Source organism: Pelodiscus sinensis, chromosome 1, assembly GCF_049634645.1.
Source record: "Pelodiscus sinensis isolate JC-2024 chromosome 1, ASM4963464v1, whole genome shotgun sequence".
NCBI lineage: Eukaryota > Metazoa > Chordata > Testudines > Trionychidae > Pelodiscus > Pelodiscus sinensis.
In genome coordinates, this window is record NC_134711.1 from 284118579 (window position 1) to 284136678 (window position 18100).

General features: G+C 41.8%; 1 protein-coding gene across 7 annotated transcripts in view; it reads left to right on the plus strand.

The window, feature by feature from the left end:
• NAA16 (N-alpha-acetyltransferase 16, NatA auxiliary subunit) overlaps positions 1-18100 on the plus strand; it is a 107613-nt gene that overhangs the window by 75082 nt on the left and 14431 nt on the right. For 6 of the 7 annotated variants that reach the window (XM_006124387.4, XM_006124386.4, XM_075918938.1 and 3 more), the window contains 5 exons: positions 12556-12628; positions 12873-13042; positions 13406-13558; positions 16802-16930; positions 17546-17759. In XM_006124387.4, coding sequence (XP_006124449.2) covers positions 12556-12628; positions 12873-13042; positions 13406-13558; positions 16802-16930; positions 17546-17759 — 739 coding nt within the window. Of the gene's footprint in view, positions 1-12555; positions 12629-12872; positions 13043-13405; positions 13559-16801; positions 16931-17545; positions 17760-18100 lie in introns of those variants that run through there. The other variant, XR_001368356.3, reaches the window with a different exon arrangement.

Consider the following 18100-nt stretch of genomic DNA (forward strand, 5'->3'; position numbering starts at 1 on the left):
AGACAGCCATGGTACTCAACTCTCCTACCGCTGTCCATACGAGCACCGTACTGATTCCCTTACCTACCAGACCTGCTAACGCAACAGAAGGGTTCCCTTCTTCATCCGAAGCTGGACACCCTCCACCTCACGGCGTGGATGATAGATGGTTCAGCACGTCCGAGAATCTTTGCTCAGATCAGGTGAGGCGGGTCTTGCTACACAGCAGGAAGGACTCTACCAGGAAAACTTGCCTGTCCAAATGGTCTAGATTCACACGCTGGTGCGCTCCTAAGCACCTAGACCCCCTTATGTCACCACTGCATGTCTTACTGGATTATATCCTCTAGCTGCAAACGTCTGGACTATGCATGTCATCACTCAGAGTCCACGTGGCAGCAGCTGCGGCTTTTCACTACCTCGTCGAAGGGAGGTCGGTTTTTTCCATCCCATGATGACAAGATTTCTCAAAGGCCTCGCTAACCTTAACCCACCACGTAGGCCCGCGCCGCCAACATGGAGCCTTGACCTGGTGCTAGATGTCCTAACACAACCACCGTTTGAGCCGCTCGCGACAGTACCCATGTTGATGCTTACAATGAAAGTACTCTTCCTCCTTGCCGTGACATCAGCGCGTAGGGTGAACGAACTGGCAGCTCTGATGTCTACACCCCCCTGTACAGTGTTCAATAATGATTCTGTAACATTGAGACCTCACCCAACCTTCCTACCCAAGGTCTGCACAGAATTTCATATAAACAAGCCAATCGTTTTACCATGTTTCTACCCAAAACCTCATATTTCTCAGCGTGACTCGCTCCTGCATACTCTGGACGTCCGCCGAGCCCTGGCATTCTATATAGATAGGACCCGCACTCTTCGAAACATGGATCGCTTGGTTATTTCCATATCAGGGCGCTTTAGAGGCCAGCGTCTATCGGCCCAGCGTATTTCTAAATTTGTTGTCTCTTGTATTATGACCTGTTGCGATATTTGTAAGAAGCCACTACCATCTCAGCCTAGGGCCTACTCTACACGAGCAGTTGCTACGTCAGCAGCCTTTGCAAGAGGAGTCCCCCCACAGGACATCTGTCGGGCGGCAACTTGGTCTTCTAGTACCACGTTCTCAAGGCATTATGCTATCGTGCAGCAGCTAGCCTCTGATACAGCGGTGGCTCTAGCAGTGCTGCCAAGTCATCAGAATCGTGATTCCATAGCCCCCGTCTAACTGGGGTTACTGCTTCGGAGTGACCAGACATGGAGCACCCACGGGGACTACTCGAAGAAGAAGAAGAAGAGGTTACTCACCTCTGTGCAGTAATGATGGTTCTTCAAGGTGTGTCTCCGTGAGTGCTCCATGACCCGCCCTCCTCCCCGCTTCGGAACCTTGTCTGTTTCTGTCTTCCAGATAGGCGGTGAGAGGAACTGGCGGTTGCCGGATGGCAAGCGGCAGATGAAAGGTTGAAACCGGCTCACGCACATGCAGTCCAGCCAAACACAGCTCTGGCAAGCTCTGATTCGCGGCACCGGGATCAGCCCGACACCAGACGTGAAGCACCCACAGAGACACACCTCGAAGAACCATCGCTACTGCACAGAGGTAAGTAACCTCTTCTTTTTCCACATTGCAGACAATCTCCTGAACCATAGGACCTAGAACTGGTTTTAAACGTCTTGACGAAGCCTCCCTTTGAGTCTTTGGCTACATGTGATTTGCCAACCCTGACTATGAAAACTATATTCTTGTTAGTGATAACTTCAGCCCACAGAGTGGGTGAATTGGCAGCCCTTTCGGCAGTACCACCCTACACGATGTTCAGACCTTAGGGGATCATTCGCCGCCCCCAGCCTACCTTTTTACCGAAGATAAACTCAGATTTTCATATAAATGAAACAATAGTTCTTCCTAATTTCTTTCCTAAGCCAAACTGTACTCAGGAGCATGCCCAGCTTCGCATGTTAGATGTGCGCCGAGCTTTAGCGTTGTATATTGACAGGACGCGACCCTTCCGGTCATCACAATGTCTGTTTTTCTCCACGGCCGATCATTCTAAGGGCCAACCGATCTCAGCACAACGCATATCGAAGATCATAGTCAACTGAATATGGTGTTGCTATTCTTTATGGGGCAGACCTCTCCCACACCACATCAAAGCCCATTCCTCTACAGCCTTTTTAAAGGGAGTTTCCCTTAGGGACATCTGCCGTGCTGCGATGTGGTCCTCTGGCTACACTTTTGCAAACTATTATGCCCTATCTAACATTGGCATCTGTGACTCAGCGGTACTTTCTACTGCTGGTAAACCCTACCTCTGAATCCCACCTCCTTACGTCAGGGCTACTGCTGTGAAGTCACCTACAGCGGAGCACCCATGAGGACGCTACTTGAAGAAGAAGAGGAGGAGGAAGTTACTCATGTTGGTGCAGTAACGACATTACTTCGAGATGCGTGTCCCTGTGGGTGCTCCACGACCCGCCCTCCTGCCCGCTTCCAAGTTCTTGTGTCTTTCAGATGCTCGGCGATTAGGAGGAACTGGCGGGAGCCAGACCATGCCTGATCAGAAATGGCGCGAAAGGCATGAGATGCTCATGCGCGGTCCGGCAAATTACTGCTGACAATTCTCCGACTTGCGGCCTGGGACAAGCCCAACACCTACAGTGGAGTACCCATAGGGGAGCGCATCTCCAAGAAGTCTCGTTACTGCACCAAGGTGAGTGACTTCTTCATTTGTATCGACTATATGATTAGTTGATAATGGAAAGTGTTCTGTCCCAACTCGTGCTGGGTCCAGGAGCTACCCCTGCTGTGGCTCTGCATTTTAAATGTAGTAAGAGCTGTCTGACTATTGCTGCATTTAAAATAGAGCCACAGCAGGGATAGCTCCCGGACCCGATATGAGCCAGGGCCTCCGATTTTCTCCCCCTCCTCTCCTTCTCTCCCCCACCCCCCAAACGGGCTGCTGCCTGCAGGGACTCCCCAAGGACAGGGATTGCTCCGCAAGATGCGAAGGAGCCTCTGCATGTGGCAAGCCTGGGCCCGCTGTAGCCAGAGGCTGCTTCCTGGCAGCCTTCCCTGCTGCTCCCCCACGTTGCTGCCTTTAATGAAGGCAGCAGAGCAAAGGGGGAGGGAGGCAGGCAGCACCCTGGAGACTGTGCTGGGGGAAAATGGGCTTTTGAGAGCTCCCCCAGCACCAGCTCCTGCTTGCCACCGTCCCCTAGCTGCTTCTGTATCAGAAATGGCGTGAAAGGCATGAGCTGCTCATGCACGGTCCGGCAGACTACTGCTGACAATTCTCCGACCTGCGGCCCAGGACGAGCCCAATATCTACAGTGGAGTACCTGCGGGGACACGCATCTCCAAGAAGTCTTGTTACTACTGTATCCGAAGCAGCAGGGGAGGAAATTAGTAGACTACTCAAGTAGTTGCTTACATCCTTAATTTGAACCATAGTTTTTATGACCACCTTAGAATAGCTGTTGTTGCTGCTTCACATGTGATGTATCAGTAAAAGTTAGCCTTTGTAACCATGCGAGAGTCTGTCCACATTACAAACAACGTTGTAGGGCTATAGCATAGTTGCTTCCTGCACTTATGGAATGAAGATAGATATATAAATATAAAAAATATAGCTAGATTGACAGAAGAATTCTTCTTTCTACCTACACATGTCTGTGCTGGATGTTCAACTTAAACTGCTCAAGGATGTGACAAAATTCACATCCTTAAGTTCTGCAGTTAACTAGGTTGATCTAAATTTTAATTGTAGACCAGGCCTAAGTATCAGTGGTTAGTTATATTCTGAATTGTAATGTATACTAAGTATGTGTTTAGATGACTTTTCAAAACTATTGAGGAAAAACCTCAGTCTTTTTTGGTGTTTTCATGCTGGGACTCTACACAGCATTGCCATTTTCTTGACACTTCGCAGGAGAAGTGCAGTCTTACAAAATTGCAGACACTAGGAATACTGTTGAGAATCTGAATCAGCCCTGTATTTCTCAACCTGCTGAGACTTCTGATAGACAGTAACAGTATTTATCTTGAATAGCTGATGAGAACAAGGCACAAGTGCTTTTTTACTGTCCACATTATCACTTCCAACTGTTCTATTGGAGCACTCTGCCTTATGGTAAGAGAGCTGCGGGTATCCAGTAATAGGAAGTTCTAAGAAACTTAAATCTTCTCAATGCTTCTGAATTATATAGTCAGTAAAGTCTTGTAAAAGTGGCTTTGTGTAAGGGAGATTGCCTAGTATACCATCAAATGGAGTGAACACCTATGATGTTCAGAAAGAGCATGTAGATATTAGGAATCTGAATGGGTAACTGGTTACCTAGTTTCCTGGGAGTAGCACCGGTGGCCAGCTCCACACGGCTGGCAGCTGGGGTCGGGAGTCAGTCCCAGGAGCCAGCCTTGTATAACTGGCGGGTGGGGTAGCCAGCGGGCAGCCTCAGTCCTCAGCACAGGGTCCAGGAGCCGCTGGAGCAGTTTCCTGCCTGAAGTCCCACTTAATTATGTTAGACTAGTCGACTATCCGATAAGCAAATGCTTGTCAGTCAGTTGACTAGTCGATTTCACCGTCCCCCCTCCCCCATTGCTGCCTCTATCCGCTTAACTACCTATGCCAGATACTCTTGTGCATTTCAAAGCTGGCACCTGCGTGCAGCCTGGAGTCAGCAGGACTTCCCGCTGGCCCTGGGCTGCACGTGGAGTTCTACTGGGGCTTGTGTACATTTCAAAGGAGGAATGCGGAAGTGCCTATCGACTAGTTGATGGAAATTCTATCAACTACTCAACTAATCAATTAACTGCTAGTTAACATCCTTAGTCCCACTTCGATGGTTAACTGATTAAACCTAACATTTGATTGGTTAACTGATTAATCAGAATTTTACATCTCTAGTTGTTGTCCTGCCACATAGAAACCTGAGAGAGTCAGACTGGTTAACCTCCTTACATAGCCCTAATTAGTGGTCCAGTGAGTGGTCACAGAATGTGTGGGGTACAACTGACTTATAGTATTAGTGCTTAGACCTTGCCTGTGGGTAAAATCTATATGAAAGATTCAAACTTTTTAGGCTTACTTTCTTAATTGTTGTACTATGTGTGGCACAAATCTTGTCTGGAGACAGTGCCAAAATCTGTAAAAATGGTAAGGTGTGAGGGGTCTTAAAACCGGTCATTTTATTTCTTTCAAAGCAATAAAAAAAACTCATCCCACTTGGTAAGTGCATCACCTGGATGTTTCAACTAAGGCCATTAGTAATTGTTTTATATTGGCTTATGAATGGAGACATTCAGATTTCTTTGTTTCAAACTGTCTGCTATTCAGTGACCTTGTGTACAACGTAAAATGAAAGGTTGGCTAGACATCTTTCAGGGATGACCTAGATTGTGCTTGGTTGGTCCTGCCATATGGGCAAGGGACTGGACTTGATGATCTCTCAAGGTCCCTTCCAGTTCTACGATTCTATGTACATGAATTGTTGTACATCATGTATGATTCTATATACTTCTATACAGGAGGCCTCCAACTTGTGACGCGATCGGTTCCTGGGGAAGTGTCACAAGTCGGGGGCATCATAACTTGAATCCTCATTTACAATAGGTACCATGCTCCTGTTATAAATGTGGTCCGAGGATGCAAGTCTGGGGTTTTTGGCCCCTTCTGCACTTACAAAAATGGTTGTAAGGCCAGGGGGTCAGAACTCGGGCGGTCACATCTCGGGGAGCCTCATGTACCTGTATCAGTCCTATACTCAGTGTTTTCGAGGAAGCAAGACATAGGTATTGTGACATGCCCATGAAAAATTGCACAGAGCAGGAATAGATGGCACAATGGGTAAAAACATCTGCACCCTGTGTCAAGACCGGTTGTGATGTTGCCAGAAAACTAGTACAAAATTTCCTTGTAGTGCCACACATCATAGGAGACCCAAAAGACTTTCCCCATTATTATGTATGTTATAAATAATTCTGTGTTTTTTATAGTGTTAAAAATCAGTCTGCATTGTACATGTTCTATAACAGGAAATACTGTGAAACTGTACTTACTGAATGCGGACAGTCACTTGTTATAAACTGGAATTATAAGTGGCATTGAGTTAAAGAACTAACAGGCATAGAAATAATATGGAATTAAGTAGAACATGGGTTCTGAAACTTTTTCTAGAACGGAACATGCTGAACTTTCCTGGGGTTAAATGGTGCCTAACTTGTCCAGAATCTATCCATGTTAGACAGCCACTCTAGCTGTCTTAACTACCTATGGGACACCCATATCCCTTGTAGGTATCAAATTTGTATTGGATTTAGGAGCAGGTCTAGAAAGAAGAGGGAAGATAAAGCTTGCGTCTCATGGAGTGCTCCCTCCCTCTGAGCTGAGTGGGCTAGAGTGGAGATTGAAGGGGCACTTTTTGTTACAAGTTACTCCTCTTGAGGAAAAGACCGGGGGGGGGGAGGGGAAGAACTCTTAAGACTTAAAAAAAGAGGGAGCTCTAGATCGTTTCAGGAAGACGTCAGTTATGAGGCCTAAAGTCACCTCAAAGGCCTGCTATTTCACTTTCCATGTATCCTAAAAAGAGTACGGCAGAGGCTCCAAGTTCCTTCAGTATCAAGGGCTTCTGCCAACAATAAGACTTGAGTGACTCTGATACCCAGCAGTGAGGGATTACTATGGATATCATCAGCTGATAAATGCTTGGCCCCATCAAGATGACAGACAAGACTTCAGAGCCTGAAGGGATCTGGTACTGACTACAGAACTTTCAGCATCATCTATATTCTCTACAGTAAACAAGGCTACCAGGCATCTATATCACCCTTGCACTTAGAGACCAAAGTGCTGCTGATACTGACACCTCTTGGCTTGGATTTTCACCAAGACTGCTCAAAAACACAATTAAAGATCTCACCTTTGAAACTGTTAAATTCCACAGGGTGATGGGAGGGATCATGAGAGGACTGCCTGTTGAGATCCCTCCCTCTGGGGCATCTGCTATTGGCCACTGTCGGCAAACAGGATACTGGACTAGGTGGACCTTTGGTCTGACCCAGTATGGCCGTTCTTATGGTCCATTGATGCCAAGGCCATCCTTCACTTGCTTGGAATGTAAACCCTTGCAAATTAAAGAGAACTTAGTAGATCACAGAGATATCATAGCTCTGTTCAATTTCTGATCTGTTGCAGATCATTGGAACCCTTTAGGAAAAAGCCTCTGTTCCCAAACAGGCCTCCAGCTCTATTGTGACAGCCCTTGTCTTTGAGCAAGCAATAATTTTGATTCCTTATTGAGGGTTGCAGATTATTAGCTGCTTTGTTCTCAAAGGGCTGCAGCAGGTAGGTAGAACACCTTCTCATTTCTTTCCATTTTGGGAACTAATTATTTCAGACAGGTGAGTTCTGCATGTTGTAACATCAGACAACCCCATCTATTTTGTTTCCATTCCACTCCTGCTCTATCCTCCTTAAGAGGCACCCATCACATGAATATATGAGACAGGAAACTGTCTGTCATGTGGTACGGTCATAGTTTTCTTTACTCCTGGGAAAATTCTGCTACAAAAATTAAATTGTCAACTTGACTAGTTATCACACTAATAGTTTGCTCTTAATTTTTCCCATGCTGTCTCTTGCTTAAGACAACACTGTTTATTTCTTAATACTGTTCCACTCAAGAAGAATTATTTGTGCACGGAGAGGTAACAAACGCACATTCCTGTACACCTCTAACATGTGGCTGGGGGGTGACTGATGAACCTGACCCAGCTTTCCCTTCCCAGTGCTCTCCACCCTTCATACCTGGCTGGGCCCCAGGGATGAACCTCTCTCTCTACTGCCTTTCTTCTCAAGGCAACATACTAGGGGCATGTAAGGTCAGAGCCCCCAAATATGTGTCTAAGTTGCTGGCCACTGACATCATCCACCCATCTCCTACCCGTGGTTATAGCTTGGGCAGGAAGGGTTAAGTCCTAAGGATGCATTGAGCACCAGGGCCCAGGGAATCTGGCTGTATAAAGGGGTTCAGTGAACGAGGTAAGAGAGGTGGCTCAGCTCAGGGAACAGGGCGGCCTTGCACTCCCCAAAGACAGGGAAGGGGGCAGCATGTGGAGAGGATGCTAAACAGTCCTGCATGGGGAACTGCTGGGTCAGGGCACAAAAAGGCTGGCAATAGCTTCCTCCCCACCATTCCAGAGTTGAGCTGAGAGTAGGGAATCTTCCTCTTGTCAGTACAGTGTAGGGGTTAGCATATACGGGGTTGGGCTCCTTCTGGCCAGGGCCTTGAGCAAGAGAGTCTTGAGCTTTCCTTGGGTGCCAGTCAGGCTGTTGGTTAGCTGAGTGATCTGACCAGGGGCTGGTTATCTATATAGTGCTAGGAGTGACACGCACCCCACTATGGCCATATGGAGGAGCAAAGGGGCTGGGGTGGTGAATAGGCATAGCAAGGAGAAAACAGAGAGAGGGGAACCACATGAACGGCTAATAGGTGGGCAGCAGAGGTGACCCATAACCAGTCACTGCATGCCTGTGTTCACCAGCCACCACAGCAGGCAGCCAGTGCTGGCTGAAAATGGGGGCAGGGTGGATAGGGACCTGGCATGCACTAGGGACTGCACTGATGGACCAGCAGGGAGAGCAGCTGGCCCCACATTCTGCAGCTTTGCCTGACTCTTCACAACACTCACTGCAAGTGGGGTGGGCAGCTAGTGAGCAAACATCTGAGTAGTAGTAGGATCCACCAGTACTGATGGGAGGGAAGAGAAAATATGGGATAACGTTCCCTTTTTAATAAAATAGGGACATGTAGGAAGGTTTAAATATGGAACTGTCTCTTTAAAAATCAGGACATGTAGTCATCCTCAGCATGACAGTGTCCCAGAGACACGTTTCCATCTAAACTATAGGGAACATGGTCATATTTGAGGATTTGGATGAGTAAAGATGACTCTCACTTGCAGGACATTAACTTTGGTATGAAATAGTAGATACGCTAAATGAAAGATTCATTAAGTTATTAAAAAACCATAAAGTGTATTATGAATTCTTAAAGCTATGTATTATGTAAATGCCAAAATGAGTATTGAGTTGGAAATATGCTTAGATACAGCACCACTAGTAATTTAGTAATATATAAGAGATTAAATAAATAAAAATGCTAAAACAGAGGAAAAACAAAGATGGATTCCCAGTGAATGTAGGCCTGTAACAAAGATTACATTTATATTCTTTAAATGAAAATTAGGTAGTGTTCCAGTCAAATACCTGATCTATAAAGTACTATTACTACCTTTTATTTTCAAGTTGTAGTTTTCACTGAGTTCTTCAAATATTTCTCTTGCAAATTTATCACTGAGATTGTTTTTTTCACAATTCTATTTACATTATGCTTCTGTAGTTTATAGAAACAGAACTCAGAATATTGTACTGAATAGCAGCTTGTTAAAGAAGTGAGTGAAATTTAATAGAATCTTTGTCACTTTAGAACCTCATACGGCTTAAATTGGTTCATAAACATTTTTTTGATCATTTCTTTAATTCTCCCTCACAACTTTTTGCGTTTATCAGTAGTTAAATTAGAAGAATTTAATGTCTGGGGACACTTCAGGTTGGTAATGAAAAGCACTAAGGAAAGGTAACTTGTTCCATTTTGTGTACTGTAGCTATATACCTCAAATATTCTGCCTGATGGGGAACTGATACTCAGTTTTTTAATATTTTCCTTAAAAAAAAGAAAAAGATAGTGCTTAAGGGGCTTTCTGGTGGTCCTTTTAGAAAATTGAAGCAGGCATGTCTGAGAGCAATACCAAATTTTTTTTTCTCCTTTTTGTCTACTTGCCTTTGTGACTTTACAGCATTTTTTTGACATTGGTTGAAAGTTAAGCCTATGAAAAAGGCCTGGCATGTAAGTGCTAAGATTGTGTGGTGGTTTTTTGTTTGTTTGTTTTTTAACTAAAACATGACTTTTCTATTGAGACTCTTCATACATATATTTAAAAAAACCTCTTGAATTCACAGTGGTTTCTTGGGGCTTAACAGATACTTTGAAAAATGAGACTTGGTATTTCCTGACAGATTAAATCGGTATATGTTTACCTAATACAAAGCCTTCTGATTGCTTCCCTTTATTTTCTAGAGCAGGGGTGGGTAAGTTACGGCTTGGGTTGCAGCGGAGTGGGGGGGCATATCTTGCCCATCTGGCCTTTCAGTCTGGCCCACTGCCCATCTCACTGGACCCACAGGCAGGGAACAGCCCTAGGGGTCAGAGCAGCTGGCTGCTCCATCTGCTTCTCTGCATTGGCGGTAGGGAAGCCGTATGTGCTTCCCCCTATCCAAATCACCCAAATTCCCTCTCAGATCCTGTGTCCTCTCCTGTACCCCATCCTCTATTCCAAGGTCCTTTCTGCAACCAACGTCAGTCCTAGACTCTGCACCCTCTCCATTGAAAAGTGAAGCCCTTTACCGCTTACCAAATCTTGGAGTGGCGCCTCATCAAAAATTGTTGCCCACCTGTGTTCTAGAGTGACCTTTAGTTTTCATGTTTTAGGTCTCATACTTTTGAAAGTATATCTTCAAAATGTTGCACATTTCATCAGATTTAAATCTTGCTAATTTTGCAAGGTTATTTCATTGCTTATTCTTTATTTTAGTAATTATCTTGTTTTCTAGAGACACAAGATTGTGGTCATCAAACACAATTCAGATTTTAACTTGCATCTTAAGATGTGAAAAGCTATTGTGTTTATATAACGGGTCCATAGAGTTGTCCCCTCTCATATGCACTATACTCAGCCCTAGTTTTAAGTGCTTTTGAGCATGTAATGCATTTTGTATGCGTTGTACAGTTGTTCATCTTAATTTCTATTCTTGTTCTCCTTATTCGTTGCATACTTGCTCGACTTGAAACGCAAGTTTTAATCTCTGCTTAGTTACAAAATAACAAATAGCGCTAAAAGAATTAGAAAGGGTTTAGGTACAGATATATTGCACTGTCAAATGCCCTTCTGTAAAATAGAATCATTTGGTGCTTATGATATGTCATTCCACAGGGCCAGAGCCCAAAAGGGTTGTAGATTCGCTTCCACACAGTGCCGATTAGGGATAATGTACTTTATTAAGCTCACTACTACTACACTTCACAGGCTACACTCTAGCAAGCGAAAACACTACAGAGCAATGGTTAAAGGAGTGTAAGGCTCCTTGGAATGCTCACGTCCCTTCAGGCACTTTTTGCAGAAAAGCATCCATGCCAATCTAGACACGCTTTTGCGCAAAAAAGCCCCGATAGCCATTTTCGCCATCGGGGCCTTTTTTGCACAAAACAAATCTCAGCTGTCTACACTGGCCCTTTTGTGCAAAAGTTTTGCGCAAAAGGACTTTTGCCCAAACGGGAGCAGCATAGTATTTCTGCAAGAAGCACTGATTTCAGACAGTAGGAAGTCAATGTTCTTGCGGAAATTCAAGTGGCCAGTGTAGACAGCTGGCAAGTTTTTTCCGCAAAAGCAGCTGCTTTTGTGGAAAACCTTGCCAGTCTAGACACAGTCCAGTTGTTTACCGGGTTGTTTACCGGGTGTGCGTGTACTTGGCTCAATTCCTTGCTTATCACTCTTATGGGCTGAGACCGAGGTCAAACTTATTTACCACTTAGCAGTTTCCCAGCTCAAGGCATGGATTAACCCTGATAAAGCCCACATCTGCTGTTTGGGCTTGCAGCGTCCCACAGTATGCTATGCTGAGTACAGCGGGGATGGAAACTTCCATCCTAGGCCTGCTAAGCTGCAGGACCCGCATACAACTTTTATGTGACATAATTTACACAACTTCTTACAGAGCATGTTTGTATTTGTATCAAGATTGTATAGTGCAAATTTAAGATGGTAGGCTAAATTTTCATGTGACTATTGATTTAATGTGTCCCACTTTTGAGTGGCCAACTTGAGACATTTTAGGGGCCTGGTTTTCAGGAAGTGCTGAGCATTAGCTTTCTTAAAATCAGGCCTCTTTATTTAGGTTTAAAAATCTAAGTCCTGTATCTAAGATTCTGACTGCCCTAGTATCATTAATAAAATTCTAACATTGTTCATGTAGTCATTTCATAGGGACTCAGCCAGAGACTCTTTTCCACTCTTTATCATTGTAAGATGCATACTTCCATTATTCTTCAGAAACAAACCCTCTTCAAGTTGCTTCAAATTGGGCATTCAAAAACTGAGGTACATAAAATATTCCCTAAGCAACACTTCAGATGGGGGGGGGGGGGAGTAATCAAATACTTTTGAGTTTTGATAGTTCGTTTTCAGGAATATGTGTTGGGGGTGGGAAATGTAGAGCAGCTATCATGGATAAACAAGAGGTGTATTGTATGAGTGAGAAACAAAAATTGCTATATTTCTGTAATGCACACACAAGCCATTAATACTCTTCCTAGATAAGTCTCTGGTTTTTTTTTAAGTGTAAATCCTCAGTACCTTTTCAGTTTATTTTTAAGTGATGTGCAATAACTGTAAAATGTGGACATGGACCTATTTCCAACACTTATAGTATTTTAAAATTTTCAATTTATATTTTTCCTATATAGGTAGAAATAATTCAAGAACTTGTTACTGCCTATGAAGCCTCTCTGAAAACCTGTGACTTATTTAGCCCATATGGTAAGTTTTGATAGACAGGTATAAAAATTACATTTCAGTTACCAATCTCTGTTTTGACAGTTAACAATAATTGTTGGAGTGCTGCTGCCTTTTGCCAGAGAATAGTTAGATATCTACCTTTTTGCACATGAAAACAATCTAGCAAATATTTGCTGAATTTAGCAAGGTATCTTTGTGTCCTCCCTCCCCTGCAAAATACATTTCAACTTTATTGGCACTGTAACTTTATATCTTTTTGTTACAGAAAATGGAGAGAAGGAGCCCCCAACGACGCTACTTTGGGTTCGTTATTTCCTGGCACAGCACTTTGACAAACTTGGCCATTATTCATTGGCCTTGGAATACATTAATGCTGCAATTGCAAGCACTCCAACATTAATAGAACTGTTCTATTTAAAAGCAAAAATTTACAAGGTAAAGATGTTGAATTAAATATGTCTCAGGTCCCTTTCTCAATTGAAATGTTCATAAGATTTTTATAGTGATTTTTTTTTTCTGGCTTTGGGCATGATCTCTGTGTGTGTGCGCACACTGTTCTATCAGTCATAAAATGTAAACACACTTTGCAGTTTGTTTATACTATGGAATAAAAAATCGTAACTTACAATGAGTAGTCATGTTGGTAAATCCACAGGAAGAAAGATTAGTATCTATCTTGATTGCATATAGGTTGATTATAAATCCTGGTGTCTAAGTAAAAATGGCTGTGTGTGTGTCTATATTTAGTAAAAAATATATTTCATAATGAAGTATAACTGTCTTATTTTTCCATAACAGCATTTGGGTAATCTCAAGGAAGCTGCCAAATGGATGGATGAAGCACAGTCTTTGGATACAGCAGATAGATTCATCAACTCCAAATGTGCAAAGTATATGCTCCGAGCAAATATGGTGAAAGATGCAGAGGAGATGTGTTCCAAGTTTACAAGGGTAGGAAATATTGTTTTAAAGAGGAAGTTGACGGCATTTTCATTTGGCAAATCCCATGTATGAGATGTAGTAATCTATTTCCACATCTCTGCCATGGTAACGAGTTTGAGTTTCACTAGAAATCTATCCATTGCAGAGATTTGTCCACTTTTAAGGTATGCTTGCCTGTGTAATTATAACTTAATAGTGTCAGTAATTTTCTAGAAGACCATATACTCCAAAAACAGTTATGCATTGCCACACGTTCAGGAGTAAGTATTTTTGTGGAATGCATTTGATAGCTGTTTTGTTATGTAACTTGGAATAATTGTTGAATAACAGATCTACTGTTGCATTTCAAATTGTTCATGTTGTATCTAAATCATAATTTGGAATCATAACTCTTTCAGTTAACAATACTGGGTAACATTTTTAAAGCACCTAAGTGCCCTTTTCAAAAGTGACTTTAGGCACTTAGGGTGTGTCTAGACTACCTAGTTTTGTCGACAAAAGTGGACTTTTGTCGACAAAACTATACCAGCGTCTACACTACCGCTGAGTTCTGTCGACATAACGTCAACAGAACTCAGCAGTTTTGTCAACGCTGGTATACCTCATTTTACGAGGCATAACACCTTCTATCGACAGAACTCTGTGTTATTGCCTATAACACAGAACTCAATGTGTCTGGACGCTCTTTGTCGACGGAAGTTTTGTCGACAGTATCTGTCGACAAAACTTCCGTCGACAAAACACGGTAGTCTAGACGTACCCTTAGAATCCTAAAATCCATTGTGGTGTGGTGGTGGTGGTATTTTTTTTAATATGACTTAGAAAATCTGGCCTTTAGAAGCCAAAGTCATTTAAGTACCTAAAATGCAGATAGGCATCAGATAGGATTTTAAAACATGCCTAAATAAAGTGCCCAGTTCTCTAATGGGATTTAGCCTCATAAGCCATGGTTTTCTAGAAACCACTCCCGAAAACTTTACTTTGTAGCCCCCTATTTATAAAGTCCACATTGGCTGCATTCACATGTGAAAACTAAGGTGCTAATTGCAAAATATTTTGTATAGTTCCAGAAATTTAAGGAACACATTCGCTAACCTCAGGTGCTCACATGCTTTTCAGTTTCCAAAAACTAGAAATCCACAGTGTAATCTGATTCCCACAAGCAGAGAACTTTTTCATTGGGGGAGGAGAGATGGGGGAGAATCTGGTTTGATTTGGTATTAAGGTTGTTGGATTTTTTTTGGTATTGTGATACAAATAAAATGTAAACAAAATGTTTGTTTCCTTAAAATATCAATGGAAGTCTTACTTCATTGGCTTACCCATTGAATAATATGACTATGAAAGTTTTGATCTAGATATTTATTGATATTGACAGCAGCTGACTTGAAAAAAATAACTATTTTCATGGTTTAGTGGATAGAAATTGTAGTATTTTCTTCATATGTAATAATGCTGTTTGTTGTATCTATAGTTTAATTGATAATAGAAAATTTTACTTTTAAGTGTAAAATAGTTGTTTGAAAGAATTATACTACAGCTTGAACCTCTCTAGTCTTCTCTGGTCTGGCAGTATCTGTGGTCTAGCATGGTTTTAATTGTCAGTTTATCGTGTGGTCAAGTTTCCCACTGTCCTGTAAAATTTGTTTACAGCCAACTCTCCTGGCTCTCAAGACAGGTCTACACTGAAGTGGAAGATCGAATTAAGATATGAAACTCCAGCTATGTTAATTACGTAGCTGTAGTTGACATGTTTTAATTAGAGTTTCCCCATTACTCCCACAGTGGGAAGCTGAACGGAGCGATGGGAACGCCCTCTTAGTTTGATTTAGCGGGTCTTTACTAGACCCACTAAATCAAACTCCGGAAGATTGATCATGGCAGTGTCCATCTTCCCTCAAGTAAAGACATGGCCTCAGTGTTCTGTGCCCTTATTTAGGTCTAAATTATCCCTTAATGTCTTCCATGGCTTGCTGGAAGTACTGGTAATGCAGCTAAGTGTAAGCATGGTTTTTATGCTTTATCTACTTATTTCCTTGTGCCAATACAGTAAAATTGTTTAAAAACATTAACACTTTCTTAGGGATGTTAAAGTTAGGTTATTTTACTAATTGAGTGATGGATAGAAATTTTATCAACTACTCAATTAGTCGATAGGGGAAGGCAGCTGGCCGGCGCTGAGACCAAACCCCGTTGTGGCTCTAAAATTTAGAATGCAGTAGAAGCTGGGGGGGGAGAGGAAGGACCAGTTTGGTTCCAGACTCTGCAGGGGTAGGGACTGAGCCGGGCTGCCTGCCCAGCTGGCAGCAACCCATGTCCGTAGGGGCGGTCCACAGTGAGGAGTAGACTACCCAATAATCTTTAGGCCAGGCTTATCAGGGTATATCAGTACAGTCATACGTTGTTAAACAGTATTGCAGGTGCCTTGGTGTATCCATTTATTTGCCTCAATGAAATAAAAATAAAAAGACCCACTCACTCACTACAATATAGATTTCTCTGGCTTGGCACTGATCAGGTCTCAAGGATGCCAGACTACTAAATACAGGTTGAATCTCTGTATTGTTTCTTTCCACCCTCGTGTTTTGAGAATTTGGCAGCAAATTTGGTTTCTTATATGTCCTTGTTTTTATAGTTTGTAGAAGTACCTTCCATTTTTTAAACATGGTTATTGAGCTAAAATGTTGAATATATAAAACAAAAATTCTACGATCCTCCTTAATTGAGCTGATTTATAAAACCCCCAAATGCAGACTATAAAAATTTGTTTGCAGTCAGTAGAGTTACTGACAGAAAGCCAGTACATATGCCTGTTTATTTTAAATTAACCAGTGCTTCCTCTGATTCAGGCAAAGGATAAACTAAATCCTTCCTAAAGTTAAGGATTCTCAAAAAAATGAGTGCCTCTAAATCTTAGAAGAGGGAACCATCTCTTTTCTTTCTTTTTTTTAATTTATCTTGGGCAAAAAGTAGAGATGAATTATTTTTCAAGCATGCTAGTTTGTGTCCATGTGACTTTGAAGAAATACCACTTACAGCAACAAAGAGGCTGAAAGAAGGATACATTAGAGCGGGAGTGATTTTTCTTTTCAGAATGTCAATAACTATTTAAGGGAGGTTTTGCCAGTATTAGCAATGTAATGCCAATATGTTTATAGATGAATGGTTAATACTGAAAGTCATATGTGAGAAAAGGATATACAGCAATTGGCGAATTATTGGTTTCACTTGGTATGAATATATTCATTTTAGGAAGGGACTTCTGCTATGGAAAATCTAAATGAGATGCAGTGTATGTGGTTCCAGACTGAATGCGCTTCAGCTTACCAGAGACTAGGGAAGTATGGTGATGCCTTGAAAAAATGTCATGAAGTGGAAAGGGTAAGTAGGTAAAAAGATAGATAGGTTTGTTTCCTATATAAATTCTTCATAATACAGGGTAAATCAGTTCAGCATGGCATTCTTATTATTTAAAGGTTCTGAATCAGCGCGTTAACTTAATGGATAATGGATCTTGTTTCTGTAACGTAACTATTTAAGAAATTTCAATGAAAAAACCAATAACCATAAATCTTCTGACATGCCTTTATCTAAAACTATCTTTATATTGCTTTTTGCCATTTCTTTTCTACCTGTTGGGGAAAAAATCATATATATATATATATATATATATATATATATATATATATAAAAAAAACCAAGAAAAAGAGGGTTTAAAAAAATAAAATAAAATGATTTAATCTTTTCTGATGGAATCAGAACAATACATTTTGCTGTTCGCAATTACTGTGCATTTTGTTAAATTAAACTAGCGTTGTTTTAAGAGAGGGAGGGGAGATTTCTTAGCCTCATTTTGACAGTATAATATTCTCTTATTTTCCATATTATATGTGTAGGTTTTCAAATACTGCTACTTTGTTACTCCGCTTTGTATGTAGATGGTAATGAACAGAAAAATTAGTGAAAGGATCTGTTTTTGTGTTTGTTTTTTTATAGCATTTTTTTGAGATAACAGATGATCAGTTTGACTTCCACACATACTGCATGAGAAAGATGACTCTTCGAGCATATGTAGACCTTCTGAGATTAGAAGATGTTCTCAGGAAACATGCTTTCTATTTCAAGGCTGCTCGATCAGCAATTGAAATCTACTTGAAACTACATGATAATCCTCTAACCAATGAAAGCAAAGAACAAGAAGTGAATTCAGGTACCTGCGCAGTAATGTAGGCTAGTCTGTATAAATAACACAAATTAAATCTTACTAAGTTAAATAACGTTACAGGATTTAAAATCGTTTTGTTGCAATATAGAGAACTTTTCATTTTTCTGTCCTTGAATATTTGATAAGCAACTGATGAAGTGGGTTTTGCCCACGAAAGCTCATGATGCTGTGTGTATTTTTGTTAGTCTCTACGGTGCCACAAGACTACTTGTTTTTTGAAAAGAAATAGTCAAGAATAAATATTACGAAGACAGTTTTTTTAATCAAATTGCCAAAAAAAAAATTAGATGAAGACAGATGTCAGCTGAATTTAGTGAAATACTTGG